The sequence below is a fragment of the Seriola aureovittata genome, chromosome 15 (assembly GCF_021018895.1).
Source record: "Seriola aureovittata isolate HTS-2021-v1 ecotype China chromosome 15, ASM2101889v1, whole genome shotgun sequence".
NCBI lineage: Eukaryota > Metazoa > Chordata > Actinopteri > Carangiformes > Carangidae > Seriola > Seriola aureovittata.
This window is the reverse complement of record NC_079378.1, coordinates 25217081-25242631: the sequence shown is the minus strand read 5'-3', so window position 1 is coordinate 25242631 and position 25551 is coordinate 25217081. Positions and strand designations below refer to the sequence as shown.

Below are 25551 nucleotides of genomic sequence, written 5' to 3'. Positions count from 1 at the left end.
AAATCCTGTGGGAGGAAAAGTGAAGTTACATTTTTTTACTTGGCAGCCAGACAGACGACATCACTTCCCAGAGATGCTTGCTGCACAGTAGGAGATAAACAGCGAGGCTAGAGGATGTGAGCAGGCTCTGCAGCCTAGCATTACATCCTGACTCCTCTACCCCCTACCACGCCCTCTACACCTGCATAACACCAGGAGCCAAACCCCAAGGGACTGATGCCATCTCCCAAATAAACAGCCAAAAGTAAATTCAATGGCAAAAGTGAACAAATTCATATTGGATTTGAGGCTGTGTGCATGAATTTACAGTGCCACTTAAAATATGACTTTTCTTCTATTAGTATGTATGTATGTATATATACTGTATATAAACATAAAGATGAAAAACCATGAGTATGCTTTCAGAACATTTGTGCACAACATGCACACAAAGCTTTAACTGCAATAGTTCAACAGTGGTGCTGCAGTTACAGGAGCAGCAACTCTCTGAGTATGTGATTTAATAATAATTTAATAATGCAAATACTGCCCATTAATATTTGATATATATATTTTGTTACCTTAAAGGGGATGTTTGTAAGTTTTCTCTGCCGCAGTAATGGTTTCTTGCAGGGAGCAGGTGGTGATTGTCGCCTGACAACAGCTTCAGCCTTCGTCTATAAGACAAGAGGTTATAATCGACCTCCTTCGTTCTGTCCGTCCAATGTGTTGCTGTTGTCTCTCGGCCGCTCCTGTTAGGGGTCGCCACAGTGGAACACCATCCTCGTAGTTTCTATGCTGGACGCGCTTCTTGATCGAACCGCCGGCTCCAACACCTGAGCCACAGCCCCTCCTGTACGTCCAAATTGTAATAAAGTAAAAAGTAAGACATATGAAAGTTGAATTATGAGCTTTCCTCATGTATTTGTATATTAGCGAAATACGTATGTTTTTCCATTATATTCCATATAGTTAATGGAAAATGAAGCATAAGAAAAATGAAAATGAATGTTGTTCTGTTTCTTCATATTCTATGGGCATGCAAACCCAAATCCAGTGGAGACTTTACTGAAGCAACATTTATGAGAAACTATGTGTATAAATAACTCCAATGCCATTCTCTCTCAAGACATATTTACAGTTATAGGTAACTGTAATTTCAGGTTGTGTAATGCTGAAAGAAAAATACCTGTATCTATTGTTGTGCAGGCTATATAATGAAAAGAAAACCATGGAGAAGATAAGCAGTTATGTTTGAGCTTCTCTCACTGAACAGATTTGTGTCCCATATGTGTAGGGCAACAAAAGAGAGTCCTCCTGAGAGGAACCAGAGCCGTGAAGCAGGAAACAGACGAGATGTTGAGATCTTAAACATCTGAAGGAATAGGCAAAATTCCAAAAAGAGCTTCAGAGCAGCAGGAAGGAAGTAAACAAGCAAGGAAGCCTTATTGGCTGGGAACCGAGGTGAGAGGTTGTTGAAGGAGCTTACAGCGCGCTGAAAGCTTAGGGAGGGACACAGTGATATTCAGTTAGTGATTTTCTAATTCACTGTAGAGATGAATGCAGAGGAAAAGAAGGGGAAGTGAGTTTATTTAGGCGGGAGCAGAAAGAAAAGGGAGAGAGTGAGACCTTTATTTGACGAGTACTAGACACAGGAGGTGAGGGGAAGAATGAGAGACCTTTAATTAGACAAGACCGACAGTGAGAGGATGTGAAGTCTAATTATGTACGTTTGAAAAAAGAAAAGAAAAGACGGTTGAAAGTGAGATCACTCGACTGAACGAGAGACTTCATTAAAGCTGAAAAGAAGCAGAGAAAGAGATGGACGGTGTATTTTGAATCACTGTGGGCGACATTTTAGGTAACGAGTGATTAGTTATTTTGTCTGTTTCATTAGCAAATGAATTTCCTATCAATTTAGTTTGCATGAAGCAGGGGGGCGGAGGGGGCGGGGGGTAATTTTGTACCAGAGCAGATCAGACTCAATGACCTTGTAAAGTGACAGTCTCATTGTGCACAAACAGGTATTTTCCTGCCTGCACCCCTTTGGTAATGTCCATGGCTCCCCACGACATTGGCAACAAAATATGAAGGGGAGCACACTGAAAGGAAACGTCAGTACAAATCAGGCAATTTGGCTTTGAATATTATGTTGTCCACTGCTGTCAGACGTCTCGGCACAATGGCTACCATTTTGTGCTGTTTCAATAGCCTCAGCAGAGAATTGTACAACACAGACATCTGAGAATCAACATGAACTCCTCACCTATGTCTGTAGAGATTCTCCGAACAGGTGGTATCATCACTCAGTGATCACATACAGGTTTGACTTTTCTCTACTCCTAAACTGCTAAAAAATAAACTGTAAAACTCATTTCTCCTGAATATGTTGTCTTGATCTCCATCATTATCAGAAATCGAAAATATGGATATTACTTTAATTTAAAACACACACACACACCTGTTCTGGTGAAAGTCTTGATTGCATATAAAGGGCTGAAGACCTCATTTACTGCCGGAGGACTGACTCAGTAGTTCGGTGCAGCATCAGGTCTGGTATCTTGCGAGATCCCCATTAATCACCGTGTTGTAACGACGGCTGCTCTTCCTGGACGCTCCTTAAATTCATAAACAATTCTTCAATGACGACAGATACATCAATACACATCCATATCATCCATACTCACAATGAGACTCACAATACGCAACATAACCAACACCAACTCTAAACCTATTTAACACATACAATAGCTCTATTTAATCATTTTATTAAATGTTAATATAATTATTATAAAGTCTTTGTGAGTAACTAATTATCATTAGTTATTATCATAACTAAAACCATAAATAATTTTGTAAAAAAGTGAGACACCATTTATCTTAGGACAGATGTTTATTCAGCATCTAAAGTCTGAACTAAGGCCACTGCACTCTAAAGTTGATGCCATGCACTTGGGCTGATATAAACCTCCTTAAACCTGCAGTAACTGATGTTTTGGACCACGGAGCAACATTATTCTCATTTATTATTAATTCTAGCCACCTCATGATTATAAATCCAACATTCACCCTACTTTTCAGCTCTGTTTTTATGTCTCCACCAACTCCTGAGGGAAGAATCAGGCTCTTTAGCTGTTAAATGCTCCATTATGTTCACGAACTAGATGTTAACATTGTCCGTCTGCTCTTTGGTGCTGTGCACATTGTGCACAGTGAGTCTTTGAGTCTTTGAGCTTTCTCACTAAAACAAAAGCAACAACTATGGGAGAAGTGAGAGTGAAACACATCAGCAAAGGTGTGGTACAGAAAACAACCAAAACAATGAAAGGTGCTAAAAAGCTTTATAACGCTGAGGGGCGCAACGGTCTGGTGATAGTCCCCTCTGGCTTCATCATCACGAGCGACCCCTTTGACATTACACTGTCATTTGATCTATTGTTATTATAGAAGTATTGATTATAGCCACATTTAAGTACGATCCAGCTGACCATAAGTGCAGCCTGACCTGCACTGTCTCATGTGAAGGTAAAGTATTGACAGGTTGGGTTATGTAGCACATAGAAACTGGCTGAGTGTGGATATTTTTCACCTACAATCCTCTCAAATCTTCAATCTATCACATGGAGAATAGCCCAAAGTGCCCTCCTAACTTTGGATTCACTCTCAAGTTGAGTCTAAATAGAGCTGAAGGAGTCTAACAGAACTGGTTAGTGATTTTAAAGTGAGTGAACGTCGTCCTTATCTCCCTTGAAACCATTTTGGAATTCTTATAAGTTGAACCAATAATTATCTGTAAGTGAAATATTGAAATCTCTCCTCATGGTGATTTTGAAGCAGTTTCTTGCTTACTAAAAGAGAGTAATATCTAGGTATCAGCTGATCAATATTTTTTTTCTCATGTAGGTGCAACGTTTACCTCATATGTATTCAAATTTGGAAATGTAGAGATACTGTCATCACTTGTTGACCAGCAGTTTGTGTTCTTGACAGAGGCCCTCAAGGTACCGCCGCCATATACATTTCATATCTTCTCCACCAGAGACTCCCCATCTCCAATCAATAAGTAAGCAACTATTTACTTCTCTCTCTGCAGTTACAGAGCTGACTCATCCCGCCATGATCCCACTCTGCTCCCATGGCTCCATTCAATAATTGCACAAGGGTGTCGGACTCAACCTCATTTTACAACCACAGCTCACTCACTGCAGCAAAACTTCTCCGTCGACTTTTCTATTTACATTTCAGAGTCTCAGCTGCTCAGCCACATGAAGGGCCTCACTCTTTTAAGGGACGACACACATCCACATTTTTTGGCATGAAATGAAACACAGTCGTTCATTTACACACTAGAGTATATAGCACAAACACTGTTTTCACACTGCGTTTCGTATTTATGACTAAAACGTGATGTTTCCATCGCATTAAAATAGTCCAAAGCCAATTAATTTAAAAAAAGGGCAGAAAATGGCTGCAGCACAGCAAATCCACCGCAATGTCCTTGAAACCAGTCGTAAACCTCTGACTGCAGCACCAGAAATAAATTTCTGATCATAAGACCAGAAGTAAACAGCTGACTACACAACTGGAAACAAACAGGCAGCAATGAGACCAGAAATAAATGACCGACCCACAGAGCTGGAACTAAACTGGTGATCACAGGAGAGTAGATGGATGACCAATTATCAAGCGGTGAACAGGCAAAGCTCCAAGGGTTTGACATCCGTGAGCTGTGTGCGCCACCCCCCCCCCCCCCCCCCTCCCCCAAACCCACCACCCCCTCAACAAGCCGGTGCCCTTTCAGCTGCCTCTTAAAAGACTTGGTCACTGTGCATTTGCTGTCTACAATGACTGTCCCAGAGGAGATGGGTCAGTTCCTCCAAAAGGTTACATTCTGTCACTTCAGGGAAGAGGGTCAGCTGTTTGTGAGGATTACAATCAGCTGGTAATTACTGTACAGTAGGTGTGTGTGTGTGGAGAGAGTGATGGACCAATAAAGACTTTGTATAGGGACATGTAACAGTACTAATAATGATTTTTCTTTTTACACATTATGGAATGACATCAATACTTTTCTTAGGGTAAAAGTGAACTACAGTGAGTATGCAAATAGCATCTGAAAGGTTCTGAATAAACTGATAAGATACACTTTGCAAGTATCTAATATTGATCCTGACTGAAAGAGCAGCTCAGCACAGATAGTGCCAGTCAATAAATGTTGGATCGGTGAAATGTTCAGAAACAGTCAAATCCAAACCCTCCTGGACAGTTTATACAACCCGAAATAATCACTGTTTAATGTTAAATATTGGACTCGTATTATACCAGACACTTTCAAACTCACTGGATTATGAGGAAACTCAGCAGTGTTTAAACAATGCAGTATGTTAGTTAGTTATGAGATTGGTGAGCACTCGCAAACTAATTCAGCAATAAAGCCCCCGGTGAAATAATAGGTTGCTGCAAACCAAGCGATGTAAAGCCCTACACAGAGAAAATATGTCGTTAGGATAATGAGCCAATCAATTATTTGCATGTGCTAGAGTGACAGTTGGCGCTCACTGCTCAGCAAAGTTAATCCACCGCCTGCAAAATGTCACTAGGTGCCTCCGTTTTGCATGAGATTCCTTAAACCTAAACACCCTCAGAGAAAAGAAGAGATGTAAAACAAAAGAGGAACTACAGCATCTCCCTCCCACAAGAAAGTGAACCACAACCAATTATTCCATCACCCAAAGGCCTCTGTAAAAGGTTGACGAATTGTATGAGGCAGGTGATTAGTTTTAAGTGTCAGATGATTGGGATGTGAACTCTGCACTTAAAGAACTGTTACAAGAACTAATGGAAGGAAAGCTAATATTACTTAAAAACCCCTCTAACAAGCTTTCTGACTTTTTTAGCTAAACATAATGAAACACTTCAAATGTTGAAACGGCTTTCTTTGTCAAATACTAGAAACCCTTTCACAGTGCAGTCGATGCACCAGGCATGATGGGTACGCAGAGAATAACTTACAAGTGACAACTACTTCTGCATTTTTATTATACACACACACACACACACACACACACACACACACACACACACACACACACACACACACACACACGTATATATATATAGAAATGTGAGATTTCTACACGAGATCTGAATTGGAACTCTACAGTTCTACTCTGACGCTATGAATTACTCACCAAGAAAGATTCTGCTAATTAGACTTAATATTTAATTACAAAATATAATAAGCCAAGACTATCCTCCAACAACAGACTGTAATGTCCTCAGGCATAACTGTGTTCTACACATAGCTCTTGTTTAACATTTCATTTGCTGAGGGATTTCCTCTCTTCTTACAGATGGTTCTGGATGTGTCATGCTATTTTACTTGCCGGTAAATCTTGAATCTTAATGAATAAACACATTCTGATCCTGTGACCTATGTGTGTTTTGTTTAAGCAATGAGACTGGTGCTTTTGATTCTTTGGTATATTATATAGATAACATTTTTTATTCACCTATTCTGAGACTTGATTCTTGTTTGTACCTTGTTCATAACTCTTCTACTCCAGGACAAACATGCATATTTGGCCCCTGTCTGCCCCTGTCTTCATTCACCCTCTGCTTTTGTGAAGAACCCTTTCTCTGGCTCTTTTTCTTCACAGCAGCTCGTATTACTCAGGGTATTAAGTGCCACATATACTGCACCTCTTCCAATCCATTCTCCGATCATTTGAGTTTACTTTCCATTCCAATCGCTACCTGGATTGAACTGGGTAGCATCAGTCTCAGAGATGTCTCTCCCTGTAATTGCATGACTTGTCTTTCCACAGAGTGGTGCAGCACCTCGTGGCTCAGTGCCACTGTAGTTTTTTGAAAGGCATAAGGGGCTGGCTTGCACCCACCCCCACCCGGGTGCCACAGTGTGTAAATGCAATGATTAATTTCAAGTTTCTTGAGAGCTGCGAGGAGTGTCAGTGCTTACACAAACTGTCCCATAACCACAGAGTCTAAACTCCTCTCCTGCAGCATTGCACTGGGCGAGATGCTATTTGCTCACACAGTCTACGTCCCACTGGCAGCAGCAGCTAAAAAACCTTAGTAACAACATGAAGAAAATGGGTATTTGTGTTTGCAAGCATATGCAGTATCAACTCTTGTGTGCTTGCCTTCTCCAGATTAGTCCAGACTACTGATTGATATGCTTATTATTGTTTTTGGGGTAGTTTTCACTTGCTCACATTTAACCACTTATGCATGTTTGTGATAGATTTGGCTGGAGTTCTCACAGTATATCTAACTGAACAAAAGGAAAATGTCCCCTTGACCTCTGAGGTTGAGAGTCTTTATTAGTTACTGCAGAGAGCAGGAGATATTGTAAATGCACTGCATTCTAATGGAAATGAGAGCAGGGAGAAACTGTTAATGTAGTTCAGACATCTCAAGACATCTATATATATATATATATATATATATATATATATATGCTGAATACATCTTAGGCAAATGCGAGCTGTGTTAATCCATTTGGACCTGTAGTGGCTGCTTATTAGATTACTGCTTAAATGTCATGTTTATCAGGTTCAGAGATGTAAATGGAGAGCATTAAATGTATCCTTTAAGGACAGCAAACGGTAGGAAGTGAGCTCTCCCTGGCTACCACACAGCTCGTGTTGAGTTTGGAACCAAATTTAATCCAATACACTCTTACTGTTACTGGCCCACAAGCCTTTGAGAATGTGGGTGGTTTACATTAAACTAAATGAATATTTGCTGCTACAGTCAGCCCAGAAAGTATTTGGACAATGAAATAGTGTTTGATATCATGGCACGGTTCTCTGTCTACTTCAGCTGTTCAACGAGATGATGCTAATAAGGTTAGTTGGTTTTAATTTTAGAGTATCTTCAGATTCAAATTAATATTCAATGAAGCGCGTGTTCTTTCCTTTTTATTTCACTGTTAGAGCCATTATGTGAATGTGGTGCCTGGAGACACAAGTGCCTCTCCATGAACAAGGGGCTTGTTGTGAACAGAGGCCAGCAGCGCTGAAGCACCGCTCACCTGTTCAGCCCCACAGCCAACTCCGCTCTGCTCTGCCCTGCCAAGCTACACCACAACCAGCTGGTGGCAATCTTCAATTACAACACCTGAGCCGCATTAACTCGTCTGTCGCGACCTGAAAGCCAGCAGGTGCATGAGGGAGAGGGGCAGGAGCTCACCGGTATCTGTGGACAAGGCTTGGCTCGTGTCAAAGGAATGAACAGCTGTTTTATTAATGTACTGTAGTCATGTTGTCTTCACATGGAAGCTGGAGATTTGTATTGAACAATGGAGCCACTTAGTCCATTGAAGTTTCACCCTGTCACTGCAGCAAATATTTCATTAATAGATGTTTAGTATTTCACTTGATTAGAAAACTTTGAGATTTTTGATTTGTAACAAACTAATTGCACAGCTTTCATACATTTGCACTTATAAGCTGAGAAGATGATGGTTGTATATCATCAGGAAGCATTAGCATCATATTGGGACCGTTTTGTGAGCAGAAACTCTCCAAGATGAGCAGTCTCCTCTCCTATATCACACACCACTTTCAACTAACTTGGAGTCAAAGATCAACTCCCACTGGGATTCTTTGAGAGGCAGCGCACCTGAGAAAAAAATAAGATGTTCAGTTTCACAGTTAAGTAATTACACAAGAAGCCTTCTGACCTGTTATCTGACTAGTTATTTTTGACATGATTAAATGTAGCCGCTGTGTACTGAGGAGCTATGCTTTTTTTACATCAATGTCCTTGATTAAAGTAAACCCTCTCTGCTTTAACCTCACAGTCATTTGACTTGCCCTTTAAAACAAATCATTACAACAAACTAAAATTCAAAGTGTTGTGTCACCATCAGGTCCTCGATCTTGATGGCAGCGTGCCTCATCGTTTGAATTAATTCTGAAACACTCTCAGCAAGTGGCTCCATTTAGACAAAGATGTAGTGAAGTGAAGATATTAGCCGGAAAATTTATGTTGTGGTGTTTTCATTGAGGAAGTGAGAGTGACAGATCAGCGACGATGCTGTGGACCGTTACGGGGTTTACATTTGTGAAGTAAATGATATCTCCGCCTCCTGTTTTGTGATTGATTGATTTAGTTTATCTATAGCTACAGTTGCTCAGAGTCGTCACATGATAGAAACAACCAAAAGATTTGTTGAATGAACTGTCTTTAAGATAGATGTTGAGTCTGTTTGAGGGCTTGTCGCTCGATTACAAAAGGTCTGTCAATGCAAATGGATAGCTTGTAGGTAATTCAGTAATGACTGTGAGTGTGCTCAGGTGGGAGGTAATAGAGTGTTAAATGAGTGATGCAAAGCTTCACAGGCTCAGCTGACGAGGGAGAGGTGGCTCCGGCTGCTTTAAGCGGCAGCTGATACACATACAGTACATGTGTTTTTTCTCTATGTTTCTCTATTTACTATGTGTGAGAGGAACTGAGGAGGCAAGATTCAATTAGTGCTGATGCTGTACATGAAACATGCTAAGTGCACCCCTCAAGAGTGGTTATTCACTCAAAGTAAATGTAGTGTGATGATGATTCACTTAAATTTACTTCATCAGTTTTATTCAGCAATAACATCCTCAGTTAATCAAAGTGAAAATGCCGGGCAGTAACAGAAAGTGCTGAGTGTGATCAGACTCAAAGACTTGTGACTGTCATTTGTTCCACCTATATCTCTGTTATCAATCATCTATATAGAAACGGCCTTGAACGGACAAGCACAAAAAATGCTCTGTGTGTCTCTCAAGTACTTGAAGCAGTGGTGCTCACACAAGGATGCAGATTTAAATTGATCACTCGGTCATCTTTTTTTTCCTCCTGTGAACAAACCGTGACAATGTCTGGAACATTGTTTTTGCTTATTTGAGCGCAGAGGCTTGAAAAAGCATCACTAGTAACAAGACAGCGTCTGATCCGTGTTACATTTGTATTCAAGGTACTAAAAGACATGGATTTTTGAAGTCATTCATCAGTATAGCAACCATAGTGCAGGCTTTTAGAGGCATTGCTCCCAGGTGCATGGTTTGTTATATAGTGAGCAGATGTAGCTTGAAGAAGCATTGCTATTTGAAAGTATTTAATTGGAGACTGCATTTCAAGACAGCCAGCCCTGCCGCTGGTTTTATTCTAATTGCCAGCAGCAACGCACTTAATGAAGCGAGTGGTGAAGAGTGTGGGTAAAAGAGTGAGAGTGACCAGGTTTCCTAGGCAACAGCAGCAGTAGCCGAGTAGTGTTTTCATCTTGAGGAAAAAGGCTACAAGAGAGCAGTGTTTCCCTGCAGTGCTTCTTGCAGCTCTAAAATGAATATCTATACAGTCAGAGATATATATTCGTGGAAATGCTGAAAATTACATGCAAACCTGTAGAGTGAGGTCTCTACAATCCACCAGAGGAACAGTTTCCTCCAAACCTCAGGATAAGACTTGTTTAGGCCACTACTGAAGTACAATAGTGCACCAGTCCACCAGGGAGAGAGCTTTGAAAGCTTTCTGTCTTCAAGGAATGAGTCTTTTTTTTTTTTGCTCTGTATTGTTACAAGTATATATCACTGCCGTTTCTTCGGAAGCCAAAAGTGTCCATTTGCACCATTTCAACCACTGATGCCCACAGTGGATCATCATTACCCCTGCAGTGCAGGCCTGCAAACCGTCTCGAGCCCCATGGCCCCGGAAAAGTATGGGATATGAGGTCTGTGGGGTTGGTGCATTTCAGCCTCAGGTCGAGTTCAGGTTTGGTTATTTTCAAATCATTAATGAAGAAGTTGCTTTTTTCTTTTTGCCAGTGGTCTGCATCCATGCATGTGTCGTGTGTCTCAAGTAGGATACATTATGTCCGGAAGGAAAAAAGAAAGACAGGCAGAGCACAGCCGATGTGCTGCATTAGCCTAACGCTCAGTAATGGATGCAATAAAGCAAAAAAAACTTGCTAAAGGGAGAGTCTCAAAACCCCCAGTGATTCACGGAAGGACTCTTCACCGTAAAAACTTTATGATCTTGTATTGTACAAGATTGTACGTGTAAATAGAACTGTCAAGTTTAGCTTGGAACAACGCTCAGAGTTTAAACAGTATTGCTCAGTATTGGGAAAAGGCAATTAGCAAGAGTTTGATATGGACTAACAAGTTCTCAGACCTAAGTCATAACTGCTGGTATGTCAGTGTGTTCCTGTAAACTGTGAAACCGAGGATTCTATCATTAAATTATTTACTATTATTAAAAGGCACAATTCATTTGGACACCTATTTATTTAGTTTTAGTCTCATTGATTTAATAAAAGTTAGTTTTAGATAGAGGTTTGTGAGTTTTAGTGTCGCATTAGACAACATTCGCTAAAGACAGTTTAGCCTCGTTTTGTTTCCACCTCAAGTGGCTGTCAACGTATGAGCAAGAGATATAGGCGGTGGAGGATTCTGTTTTAAAGATGATTTTTTTTGGCATTTCTGCTTTATTTTTTATGGCAACAGGAAAGTCAGGAGAGAGAGAGAGAGAGAGAGAGAGAGAGAGAGGGGAGAGAGAGAGTATGACATGCAGCAGAGGGCCTGGGCTGGACTTAAACCTGGGCTGCTGAAGTACAGACATGGTACATGCTCTCCCAGGTGAACTACCGGGGCGCCATGGAGGATTCTGTTTTACTGATCACACAACAGCATGTGATACTGATTTTGACGTTGCATTAAAACAGAAATTTGTTTATTTTTAAAATTTTTCAGTTTCATTTTTATTTATTGATGAAACGTTTTATGCATTTCACCATAGTTCTCGTTTTTAGTGTTTTATTTTTTATCTAGTTGTAATGGTGTTTTTTTGTCATGAAACAAAGGTTGTTTCACTTTGGTTAAGATTAAAGAAAGATGGTGGTTTTGGTTAAATGTAAACAGAGGTGAACCTGCTGAATACACCAAGTTATTTTTGTAGAACCTGTAGAATAAAAGGTTTGTAAAATATTCTATGAAGCGTGGTCGTGGTAAACACAGCAAATATTTCAAACTAAATGAGTCTTTCTTTATTTCTAAACCTTCAAACACAGACCTCAGATCAGGTCTCTGGTGAAGACTCTTCTGCCACCTCGTTATCTAATGTCGCCATCGCAAGGACACTGACAGGTTTTTCTCCTGTGATGAACACAGTGTAAGGTCCATCACATTTTCAAAATAAAATAAAATTCATTTCATTGATTAAACGCTCTACTTCAAAGTAAGAGTCCTTCAATAGTCAAAAGTCAAAAGTATAATATTTGTCTTTTAAGTGTAGTTGAGTAAAAGTCATAAGTTTCCAAAAAAAACCAACAAACTCAAGTAAAGTACAGATACGTGAAAAATATACTTAAGTGTGGTACTCAAGCAGAAGTACTTCACTGCTGTCCACCCCTGAATGTAAATAAACATGAGTTTGAAGTGACTGGATATTTTGATGGAAAACAAACATGTCTGAACATCTTATGTTCAGTATCAACATATTTGTGAGTTACGAATTACATATATTAAAAACATATCCTCATCATGTTCATCTGAAACGTACAAAACAAATTTGCGGTTGCAGTTTAGTTATATATATATATATATATATATGATCAGAGGTTAAGAGACAGGGTTGCACTTTCTGCTGTGCTCAGCATCATGTTTCTTTCTGCTTTGCCACTGAACATAAACTTTGGCTTCTAAATGCTGTTGGAACAAATAATCAGTGCTTCTCTTTATCTGGAAAGGAGCTATATGTGAAGGCAGATGGTCTATTATTATGAGATATTATAGTTTCATGTGCTGTCATGTGTCACAGCCAGCTGCAATTTGTTTTATTTTCATTGTACATGTGACATATTGCAAGCGGAATTGGTAATTATCTAGCTTAGCTTATATAAGCTACTTGATGTGTCTTGGCACGAGGTATATTTTGGTCGTTCCCAGATTAGTTATTGGAGATATTCCTTTAAATTCAGCCGGTTCAGGTTTAAACTCATGCATACATGGGCTCAGTTTTATTTTGGTTCAAACCTCTATCCTGATTTTCTTTTTAGATTTATTGAAATGCCTCAGTTTGATATTCACGCTTTTATAACTTTAAAGCAAGCTTACATGGTACAGCGGTTGATGCCAGACTGCCACAGTGTAAAAAAGAATATGATCTCTGTAACTGAATTATAAGTCAGGCTGCTCATGAGATATGTATGGTGTTATTGACTCAATTTAACATCTTCAATTTATCATCTTCCCAGCCTCATCTTTATTGCGCTGTCAATTACCACATGGTCTTGGGTCTCTCTCTCTTCCAATTCTAGGTGACTCCCCCTGAATAGCAAAACACTTCCATGAGTCAAAAAGCAGATAATAACCATAATACTGAGACAGCACATCCCTCAAGTAAGAGGGTATCCAGCAGAACATAGACACATTAATAATTGATAGATAGAAAGCCAGCAGTACATGGCAATTCTGAGAAGGCCAGTGCCTGCCACAGGAGAAATTTCCAGCAGCAAATAGGTCTTGAAGGTGCCAGTTATGTCATCTTTCACTACAACAGTGAATTGAAATGCCGAGCAAATCTAATAGACTAATAAATTACAAAATAGAGCCCCTTACCCTGAGTTAAAATTCAGTGGAGACCAGGAATGCTGTAATACCTCAGTAACAATTTAACCAGTGTTAGTAAGATCACAAAATATCTTTGAATGGCTCAGTTGAAAGCCTCAAAAATGTAGTTACTGTAACAGGTTAGTTTTTGAGCAAGTAGTTCAACACTCTGTGTTTGTAGAAGTCAGAGAACAGCCTCCCCAGTCTATTGTCTATCCACTTGTTTTTCTGCTTCTATCACTGCAGTAGCTGGCGCTCTGTGCACAGCGAGGTAGCTGCCCCATGTCCACCTTTAAGGTTACACGTTATTGATAATATTGGCTTCCTCTCGCTCGCTAGGAAGCAGCGTAGGCTAAAATTAGCAGCAGGTTAAGCGTGGCATCACAGCAGATGAAGTCAGTAAAGTTACTCATGCAAGTTCCCTTTGAGAGAGTTGGACGAGAGCCTGAAGGCCGACAGTTGTGTCTCCTCAAGCTGCTGCAGCTCCTCCATCCTGCTGCTTGGACCGAGAGACACAGAAACGAATTGACAGGCAGAATTTAAGTTTTGGGTTTTTTTGGCTTTTCAAATTAAAATTGCATTTGTGTGAGTTATACAGGAAACGCGAGGAATCAGTTTATTACGTACAGCCGTGCAGTCTGATCCAGAATATTAGTCCCGACATTAGAAGTGACTCTTCTCTTCTCTCACTGGCTTCCGTTCAAAGCCCGCATCCAATACAAAATCCTCTCCCTCACCTTCAAATCCATCCATGATCTCGCACCCCAGTACCTGTCTGACATCCTACACCCCTATACCCCGTCCCGTGACCTACGGTCCTCAGACACTGGTCTGCTCTCCACCCCCTACACCAACCTGCGATCTATCGGTGACAGCGCATTCAGTGTGGCAGCCCCCACCCTCTGGAACTCTCTCCTGGAAGAGACCTGCACAGCCTCATCTCTGGACATTTTCAAAAAACTGCTGAAAACCCACCTGTTCACCAAGGCCTATGGCCTCTAGCTGCCTCATCTCCTCCAATCTCCTCCAATCTCTGCCATCCCTATTCTGTCTCGTCTTCTTTATATTTATTTGTTCTTGTTATTTTGTGTTTCTTTCCCTTTAAAGCGGCCTTGGGTACCTTGAAAGGCGCTATAAAAATCTGAGTTATCATTATTATTATCATTATTAAATGGACATACTGTTGTTGCCTCCCTGTACAATGGTCCTCAAGACGCTCACAATGAGGAGTCTTCAGAGCCCGTCAACTGAGTCCTTCGCTGTTATCTATTCAGACATGGCCTCTTCTTGCCTTAACATCAGTTAAGAAGGTGAGAGGGGACCATCAAAGTCAAAAAACTCATCAGACTGGACCGGAGCTGTGCCATGCTGAGGAACAAGCATCCTTTGCACCAAAAAGCATGAAGAGTTATCTCAGGTCCAGCACAAACATTTGGAAGCTTTTCATCCTCCATCTCTCAGGGAGAAAAACACACTGTGAAATAATGCCCTGTAACTACCATGGCATGTCCAACAGGTGCACTACGGCGCACAGGAGCTTTGTGTGCTGTCCTGTCATAGGGGCTGTGTGTTTGCATTTTATAAGCCTATATGGAAGAGGTGGTGGTCTATATTTTCGGTGAGTCAGGGTCTCTCTAAAGGTCTATTTTTTTGTGACCTATGAGTGGTGAGCTGTTCTCCATTAGTCTGTCCGTTGCCCCCATGTTCCAGTCTGCATTGCTCTCATCAGTGAACGTTCCTCTGCATCAGCCTTTTTCTGACAACTGGCAGGAGCAAGAGGCCATGCGCAATTCTCTTATCCATGAACATACATTGCATTCTCGAGAGACCTGGACATGTGACCGCCTGTGTGTATGGATGAGTATTGAAGTCTTTCAAGCCCTGGCAGAGGCTGTGTGTTTGCTGTGATGGTAACTAATCTGACAACCTACAGTTCGGCAGCACATTTACATCCTGACAGACAAACACTCAACACAAAAGGGAGCTAACCTTGGACGTAAAAACTACGTAGGTGAGAATTGATGAGAGCATGATTCGTACAGTCGTCTGCTTCTGCTCATCCATGAATCTATTGTCAAACCGAATGTGATCTTGTATCTGGCATAGACTTGTTTTATGTAGAATATAACACCTGAAAGATACAATTAAATGTGATGGGACATTTTTGTGAAGCCAATTTATGCTCAGAGTCACTTTCTGCCAGTGTTCACTGAGATAATGTGTGAAAAGCAAGCATATGATTATTGACTACACAAAAATCTTAATATAACAATGTCATACATTGACTGAAGCCTAAGCCATAATGCTCACTGCCAGCTATGACTGAGGACGATGTGGCTAATGAGTGTAGATTAACAGGCTTATACAAGGGAGATTGTTGCCTTTTATCTATTTCCAGAAGAGTTAATACCTCCAGTTCTGTTGGCCTGTGCAGTTGCTCAGCAGTCCCAGGGTGCCCATAGCACATGTTTGATCTTTGAAGCAAATATAATATAGGTACAGTAGGCTGGTCCACTGTTACACTGCAGTGAAAGGCAATTACAAAAGTCAAAGTGCTGACTCTCCTGCACTACATCTGTTTTTAGCCTTGCTAGTGTCACTGCTTTGGTCCACACTGAAATATAATATGAGGTTTATGGCGTCCAGAGGATAAATCTTCATCACGCTGGTGATGCCCTGACGTCTCCTCATGTGTCACCAGCAGGTTGGCATGGCTGATTCACAAGTAAGTACTGAACGGATTACCATGCAGTTGTGTAAAGATATTCACAATGTGCAATGTTTTGAAATAGCGCCTTCTGTAAATTTAAATTTATATTTGACCAATAAGTTGGTTTGTGACAAAATACCTTCAAAGTCTATGACTTTCCCATCATCCTCAGTTCTACTTTGTGCCAATTAGCAACAGTCTTACAATCTTACACATTGGTGAAAACACTAATGTTTGAACTGTAGAGAAGTGTCAACCACTACCATATATATATATATATATATATATATACACACATACATATTTGATACCTAAATGTTATGGGAAAAAACAACTTACTTGTTAAATATGTGTAGCTCATGTTTTGCAACTTTGCTTAAACTAGATAACAGAAAAAAAGATCTCATGAGTGACTTAGCATGATTAACATGAACCTTTCTGCTCACACATTCTTCAGACAAACTCACACACCGTGCACATTTCTTCACACTTACGTGCTCACAACATGATAAACAGGGGCAGGGGGGCAAGCACTGATACACATACCTTGATTTGCATTGTCATTGGACAGAGATGAAGGCTGATCATTCTGCTGCCCATCCCTGATACACCCTGCTGCTTCACTGCTTCCTGCTTCTGTAGGTTTACACTGAAGAAATTCTCAATATTTTGAGACCTTTTCATTGGTCCTGTTGTTGCTCTTTCCCCATTTACCGTCTGTCCCTGAAAAAATAGCAATACACATTCTTGAGTTACTTCATCAAGTCACAAAATTATGTCTTTCTTAAAACTGGACCTTTGTGCCTATTATCTTGACACAGATATTACATTTGGTCATATTATAAATTATACATTTACAATATAAAGCATCTCAAACAGACATGTTAGCAAAGTCAGTAATTGGCAGGACAATGCTCTTTATGATTGAATATCTTGGCCAGTTCGTTACATTGTACCTGTAACTGGACTGTCAGTTGTATAATATGGAGTGTCCCTGACTGACCACATTTCTACCATTGGTCAGATCGGTCGGAGTTGGAGCTTAGCTGAATGTGAGAAAATTACCAAACAAGAGAGAGCAGGGGGGAGAGAGAAGTCATTGGTAACAGCTAAAGAAATTAGCAGATGTGAATAGCATGTAAACAACAGAAACACCTGCAACTGGAAATGAGACAATACGCTTACTGCAGCATAGCAATAAAAGCCCTGTTATATATGTAAAAATAAAAGGTTTCTGCCCATTGAAACGCTACAGGGCTTTTAATTTGAAACGCCTACAGTTAGTGTTGAGTTTGTAATGCAGTAATGTGGAGTGACTGAAAATGAGGCTTCTTACTATAATGTGACCGACTCTACATCTGAAACAGAGGGAGTTAGACATAAAGACCTGCCTCTATTAAAACTCATGACATTCTGGAGTTGAAGTAAATAAAGCTACTATTGTGGATCCAGACGGAGGCTGTGCTCTGTGTCAGACACTAAATAATGAAGATAATCTGTCTCTTCTAACTTTCTCTCTGAGTGATCATGTTACAGTAAATACAGCTGAAATCACAGCTCAGTCTTTGTCTTTAATTTATGTGTTTGGTGATTTTGTCAGACACGTCGTAGTTATAAAATCAGGATTTGACCATGGCGGCCCAGACCTATACCAGACTCTGACCTAGTCTTGTTTGAAGATGACACAGAAATCTCTCTTTACTGACATGCTGTCAGGGACGGTGTGTTGGCGAAGTTGCATTGAAGAAAGTATATACACTGTTGCTCATAAAGTTGGAATAAAACCTTTTTTATAATATTTTTTTAGCGCCAAACAAATGTTATGCATGAATTCATTTCACCTGGGTAATTGGGACACATAACGTAATCATTGCACCTGGTCAAAAGTGATTACAGATGCATTTAAATAGGAATAAACAGAAGATTGTGTCTGAAAACAAAATTATTCCAACTTTATGGGCGACTTTATACTGTATATTAATAATTCTCTCAACTAGCCAGCCTGGCTTGTTAGCTAGCTGCTGCTAGCGTTAGCTGCCCTAGAAGTTCTCCAGAGTAACGAACAGTCACAGTCACAAACACTGCACAAACTTCAGTTTACTTACCGATGACTTTTGCTTTCTTGTAACAGCAGAATTGTCTAGATAAATCCAGCCTTGCCAACCGCCTTCATGAATGTATTTGACTGCCTTGCCGGCTTTGAGTGCGTCCTTGTTTACTCCCTATCAACACGTTGCTGGGACAGTGGTTCCTCCCCAGCAGCCTTTAAAGTCACGTGCTCCACGACCGCAACAATCAGAGGGATGATCTGAACACAGGTGGCATGCATAAAATTAAATATAATAATTTGACCAATATTTAAGCACTGTTATATAAACAAAAAAAACTTGGGGCGGCCAATGAGAGTCTAAACCACCCCGTTGGCCCCGCCTGTGCTAATAAACCCTCCTGATATACTGTAGGTTGCTAAAGACTTTTATTCTGACACCATATTCAAGCCATGTACTACTTTCACCACGGTTGTTTAAGATCAAAAACGACTTTTGGACCTTTTATATCTGATTGTATCAGTTTTCTTTCCAATGAGTGTTGCATCCTCAGCGCTGCTCGCAGGGCTACTGACTCTCCGTAGCTTTTAGCTGATCTTTCCATCAGTAAATCTCTGTCCGGATTTTGGAAGTGACCTGACCTTGACTGATACATCTTGTTGTGTTAAAAAAATATGCATTGTGCGCTATTATAATGATTATGGAGGACATATCTATACTCCAAGTGAATTAAAATGAGTGCTGTCTTAAATGTCCTCTGAAGAGTAAAAGGTGGAGCAGAACCACATTAGTAATGAGTGACTCGGATAATGTTTGTGAAACAGGCCGGAAATTCATCCTGCTCATGTAACTGTAGTTCACAGATGATTAAATAATATGGTATCTGTGCAACAATGATTTAAGTCACTTAAGATCACAGCTAATGCGCTAATGATCAAACACAGTATAGATGCACAGAGTGTGAACATCCAGACATAGAGACAGTTCCCCTTTCACTGAAGGCTTTCCATCCAGGCTCACTGTCCGTTAAAGTGAATATTTCCCTCCGACTTTAAGAAAAGGCACTTAGACGTCTCCAAATTAACCTCACGAGACCAACTTCCTGTCAGCTGCAGTGTGCACTAAATGTGTAGCAACGGGCAGCTCATCAGCGCTTTGAAGAAATGTTCCGTATCAGCTTTAGTGCAGTGTGGGGACTGAGTACTTCTGGCACATTGTTTTCTAGTTGAAGTGGCGAGCACAGGTCCTGGGACTCTGCTACTTCAAGCCCTGAACGCCTCCCTCTCAGCATTCTGGAGCCTCCTGACTTAGAAATGAAGCTCTGTTCCCCACATGACAAGAATACTAGTTCTTCTTAATGAGTCTTGGTCCTAGAGTGAAACACATTTTACACAATGTAGCTCCAAGGCTGCAAAGCCTCTTATAAAAATGTAACAACCAAAACCTTGTTTAACACTCAAAAGCGATGAATAATAATAATAGAAAACAAAGAAAACAGTGACAGCATTCATTTTTTCCCTGCAGTGATTTTATTACAAAGTTCATGAGGACTTACAGTATTACAAGAGAATTTGTCAACATGCGAAAACAGAACAAAGCAGAACACAGGAGTTTAACAAACTGGTAAGATAAGACAATCCACTGTTCACGATAAACATAAAAACTGATTAAGTCCTCAGGAGGTGGGAGCCGGTGAATGACTACAGTGCAGGCATAGAACGGCCACATTCACACTGACTCAGCAAAGGTCAATCCAACCAAGGCAAGATGTGCACATCTCAAGAAAACATGTTACAATTTTTATATGCCATCGGCTTTTCTCAGAACTTTTAGAAAGCTTCACTTGTATGTACATAAAACTGTACAAAAACATGGCATCACAAGCATTTTATCCTATATAAATATACCAACAATTAGGATAACAACTAGATTCTCTCTTGCAAAGACATATTTTCAAGGCAATTGTCTTTGTTCTAGATGAACTGTGAAAAAGATGAAATGTTCAGTTAATTTCAGTTCGTTTGGGAGAGGGCCTTTTGAATATGAACCAGCACTGACATTTCATAAAGTAAAATAAAAGGAAAAAGAGTAAACAGTTTCTACCAATTATCTTTGGAATTCATGCTAAAATCATAGGCTGCCTGACAGCAGACACGGTTGTGGAGATCTATGTACACTACACCACCAACAGATTTCTTTATTTTTTCACACAACCACTTTGCTAAGAGTCTTCGATCAGTAAGAAAAAAAAAATCCCTTGCCAATTTCAGTACAGTAATTTGTCCATCTGTCCACATAAATGATCACCATACGATACACACTACAGAGAGGCAAAAGATACTAGTGAATTCAACATTAAATCAATGTTAAGTACAAATTAAACATTATTCAACATACTTTTGAGTGTATTTAGGTGCTTCATGATGTCCTCTTACTTGGATCAAGAAGAACCGTTCTGTGTTTGAGAGAGAAGTTCATTCAGCATGAGTTCAAAAGAAAGGTCAAACCTGGTGATATATTGTTCCAGGGGAGAGTAGCAGGAGGTCATTATCGGCTGGAGTGAGAGAGTCCGACTCATTTCGAGAGGGGAGGGGGGAATTAAGCTCAGCCTTGTTTTTGTTTTTGTAGAGGACTCCAATCAAACTCCTGTCATCCCATTTGGTGCAACAACCGACGATTACCACTTATCTGCTAAGAGTTAGCCCCATTTAATTAATGTAGTGGTGATCAAAGAGACAAATCTGAAGATACGTTCCAGATTCACTGACGTGATAAGAGTACTCAGGCTGGAATCAGGTTGAGATTTAACCCCAGAGATAAATCTGGATGCGAAGCAGTTGTGAATCAGAATTAAGTCAAAGCATTTAAATAGATAAAGTTATGATTGAGGCTATGTGACATTGGTTTTATCACTCAGTGCTATCTTTCTCACTTGTCATTAATTCCAGGTCAGTGATCTTACCCGCTGCTTTCAGTTCGTGAAGCGGCTATCCACAGCTCTGAGAGGGGCGCTCGGGGGAGCCGTGGGGGTTTAATCACAGTGTATCATGGCTGTTGTTTGAATTTTATTTCAGTCGCTAAATGGCTTTGAAAACGGCATAATGTGCTTTCTCCCCCTCAAGGCAGGATAATCGCCCACCTTATTTAATCATGGCCATGTCCAGTAATTTCCATATGTTTTCAGTTTAATTATTCGAAATGCAGTTTTCAATGGCAGCACGATGAGGTAAGTGCTGATAAAAATACCCCCTTTAACTGATTGTAGCTCTGCGGGTGGATTTGCATTATCTGGTGGGTGCCTTGTCCTGGGGGTGTGCTCACACATGCCCTAGCTCAGGACTCATTACTCACCCTAATTAGGAAATGTCCATTTTTGGCTCTTCCACCCTTACTCAGAGACACAATCTCACTATGGAAATACTCTGCAGAGGTGAAAGGTATCTACAAATCAATGTTTAAATCAAAGACACTGGCCAGCTCTATGATGTTGTAAGGCAGGCTAGTGTAGTCATCATTAACATCCAATTACTCACTAATGTATTAGTGTCCTTCAGACATATCCTTCAGATTCGCTCGGAAAATCTTTGTAAAGATAAAGGAAGCCCACGGGCATGCCCTATTTTTTATTCTCTGTTCAATAGCCAGAGGAGGAAAAACGCCTAATAACTTATTAAGCATGTTGTCCTCAATACAAAGAAAATCATCATCAAGTGGAGCTGCAGTAAATCGTGCCTGACTGCTGCTCTGCAGACCTGTGTTTAGACTCAACAGTTTTCTGCATTTTCAGATATCAATTACTGATACCGCAGCAAATATTTACTCACGTTATTGACAATAACTCTGGAGATTTATTCAAACCTATCTATTTAATAGGTAGTCTCTGTGAGTGCTTTGTGCATTGAATTCACCTCTGAAGAAGTATGTATCTAGTGAGAGCTGATATTTTGAAAAACAAAGAAAGAGCTGTGAATGTGGAGCACTCATGTAGTTTACATCAGCTTGATACCAACTTCCAAAAGTGCTCCATCTCTCCAGTGGCTCTCAACACTGAAGTGCCCTTTCATGTAAATAACTCGCGCATTCATCAGATCTACTGAAGTTCTTATAGACCATGAGGGGAGAGGACGATGAGCTTCAGAGGAAAGCGTTGAGCCCGTCTGATTGTCACAATAGAGAGAAGTGTTTTAAACTGAGACACTGGCATGATTTCATCAACAGGGTGAGTCACAAGGTTTCATAAGAAAAGCCAATCATAATATGTCGGGTGAGTACTCTGCGTTTGGTCATTGCGACTCCGGGGTTACTGTGGCCAAGTCAACCGTTTTCATGATGAACGATAGGTCACAGTGCTCAGAGTCAGTGGAACATAATGTCAGTTTAAATGTTGCCACACAGCTTTCTCCACCAGTGGCAGCGCTCTACAGGGAGCAGAGGTAAAGGCCATTCTACCATGATTAGGGGTCGAAGGTGTGTGTGATTGCGTGGAGCGGATAAATGCCTTCCACAATATCGAGCTCCACTTCTGGAGATGGTTTCAATCAAGTTTAAACAGCAGCAGCAAAGAAAAGCTTAAATATGCTAAAATTCTGAGGCAATTTTTTTTTTCAGCTTATGCCAGACAAAAATATATGTAGAACACACCATTCAATTGTATTTACAGCACTGTACATTAAGATAGACCGTTTCATTTGATTGTTAGTCAAAAGTCTAAACTCGCCTTTTGATAGGGCCTGACTGGCTGTCTAGGAAATTATATCTAAAATGGCACAAGAGCACTGATCACAACTTTCAAATTCAAGAGATCACTTCACAGAATGGGACGTGGCTAACTACAACAATAATCACTTCCTACTAAAGTAGCAATTTCCATCTGTATTTCCTTTTGATCTGTTTGAATTGTATCCTTCAAGATTTAGTATAAATAAATCAGTGAGTGCATCAATTAACTGTGTGGAATTCTTAATAAATATGCTAATAACTTAATAATTTAAGGAGCAAATGACAAAAACAAGTGTTCATGCCAGTGATTGAATGAGTCACAGCCTATTGTTACCTACAAAACGGGCATTGGCTTTAGTGTGTGGACAGCCTGTTTCTCCTCCCCATGTGGGTGTATCTTTCCTCATTTGTGCACCAATCAGATGATGATAATTCTCACAGGTAAATTTCTCTTTTTGGAGTGTGGGCAGAGGGGGAGGTGGGTGGGAACTCAGAGGCCACGCTCAGGGGCATCTCCTCTAAGGGGCAGTCCTGACTGGCGTCGTGACCACTGCTGGAATAGGCACTGCGGGAGGGCGGAAGGCGCGATCGGTGCTCCTCACCACCCAGCCTGACGCTCCCGTTTGCCAGGCGTCCCAGGCTCCCTCTCTCCTGGTAAGGCACGAAGGTGGAGAGTTTCGGGGGGTTCCTGGTCTTGCGTACAGGGGAGGGATGCCCGGGCATCCAGCAGGCGTCTGAGTGGCCCAATTCGCTGCACTCTGTCGTACAGTTTCCGGTCATTGCCACATCAGGGAGGGAGCGGATATCTGTGGGCAGGAGAGAGAAAACGCCGCCATCAGAGAGAGCTGCATAGTGACATAAACATCGGAGCAACATTCATAAAAGAAATAAATAAAAGTCATAAAAAGGCATTTGTGAATAGAAATGGTGTCATCTGAAACACCCCATGAAACCCACCCCCCTCCTTGAGGTCTTTGCAGCTGTTGCTAAGCAGTCAGCAGCAGTTGCTATGTAGCTGTTGCTATGCACTGTGTAATGAGCGCTACTGTGTGTGTGTGTAGTCCACAAGCCGATGTGATACATTCAGGAGACAGCATGCTGTGTCTATGTCATTTAGAAGTATCCAACAGCAGTTTGTCTGGTATATCTGTAATACAGTACATCATCGTATTGTTAACACGATCAGAAGCAACATATTGATCTCTATTCGAGGGCTGTGAATGCTGCTCCAGATATGTGTCACCATGGAGAAAGCACTACAGGGATGGACAAAATACTACAGACACACACACTGCAGACGCAGAATTTGGTTACAAAGGGAATGGCTCCGTCCCTTTGGGCAAAACCACTGCTGACTGAGTTATTGATTGACAGTGCTGAAATGAGTTCCCTGCCCCTGATTATCATCCATTTTTTATTCAACTGCTCCTAATTAAATAAATGGGTCCATGACCCAGTGACCTCGTTTTAATGTACAATCTGTCAAAGCTCCAAAATAAGTTTGCCTCAGCTATCAGTCAAGAGGCTCGCACAGTCTCTGAAAGTAAAACTGCACTCAGGAACCCATGGATTTGTTTACCAGAAAAGTGCAGCTGGCAAACAATAGACTTGTTAAGCAGCCCACCTGTTGACAAGCTAAACATACAGCCAAGATTAAATGGAAATACCACTCAATTTATCTTTGTTATCCCTTCAGTCTAGGACTAGGACAGCCAAATCAATGTCTGTGAAGAGAGGAACAGACAACTAAGATTGGCGAGTCTGTGATGTCCCCTGCATGTAAAGTTTTGATTGCTGTGATAAATGCATTACTGTAGTGCCACAGTGTTGTTCCCGCCGTGGAAGAACACGTCCATCACGGATCCTCGGACTTGTTTTGTGGCAACAGTGGGACAGTGTGTGAAAAAAGAGAGCAAATGTATTCACAGGGAAAGCGGAGAGGTTCGGCGCTGCACACACAACAGGCAGAAAGATGTTGCTGCATGTGAATGATGCAACCACAAGAGATGACGTATTAGAGGTGGTGGCGAGAGTTCACAGCTAATACAGAAAATGCCAGCTTGACAGTAAGCCTATGAGACATAGCATCAGTATTGTACTCATGACCACTGGCAAGATAATTATCCCACAAAATGTCAGACCTCTGAGGCTGGAAAAACTGCATCTGCCCCACCAAGGCTTCAATCAATCACAAGCCAGAGTGAGACAGCATGACTTCAAATCTGAAATTCCTTCAAATAAATGTATGGAAGTTATTTGTTCTCATTTCGTTTCCCTTATTTATGTCTAAAATATTCATTTCTCATGGATAATCCACATACAATTGTCCCAATGTTTATTAAAATAATAAAAATTGGACAAGAAGAATGCATAGCTTGATCTATTGTTGCGGTTAATCTCGTTGTTCCTGTAATCCTAAATAGCTAGATGTTTAGGCTTTTTAATACATTTACTTCACAATTGAGCAATGTTCTGCCTTACT

At 40.8% G+C, this 25551-nt stretch overlaps 1 protein-coding gene and 1 long non-coding RNA gene across 2 annotated transcripts in view; both read right to left on the bottom strand.

The window, feature by feature from the left end:
* Positions 1 to 565: 565 nt before the first annotated feature.
* LOC130182743 (uncharacterized) lies at positions 566 to 18516 on the bottom strand. The gene is made up of 4 exons (XR_008829748.1): positions 18408 to 18516; positions 16849 to 17025; positions 2441 to 2597; positions 566 to 832 (listed from the first exon to the last, which is right to left on the bottom strand). It is a non-coding gene; the product is annotated as an uncharacterized LOC130182743 (long non-coding RNA).
* A 1340-nt stretch (positions 18517 to 19856) lies between these two features.
* The window catches only part of pcdh1a (protocadherin 1a), an 89377-nt gene continuing 83682 nt past the window's right edge, over positions 19857 to 25551 (bottom strand). The window contains exon 5 of the mRNA XM_056397969.1: positions 19857 to 23875. Within this exon, the coding sequence (XP_056253944.1) occupies positions 23505 to 23875 (371 nt within the window). The 3' untranslated portion in view covers positions 19857 to 23504. The remainder of the gene's footprint in view (positions 23876 to 25551) is intronic.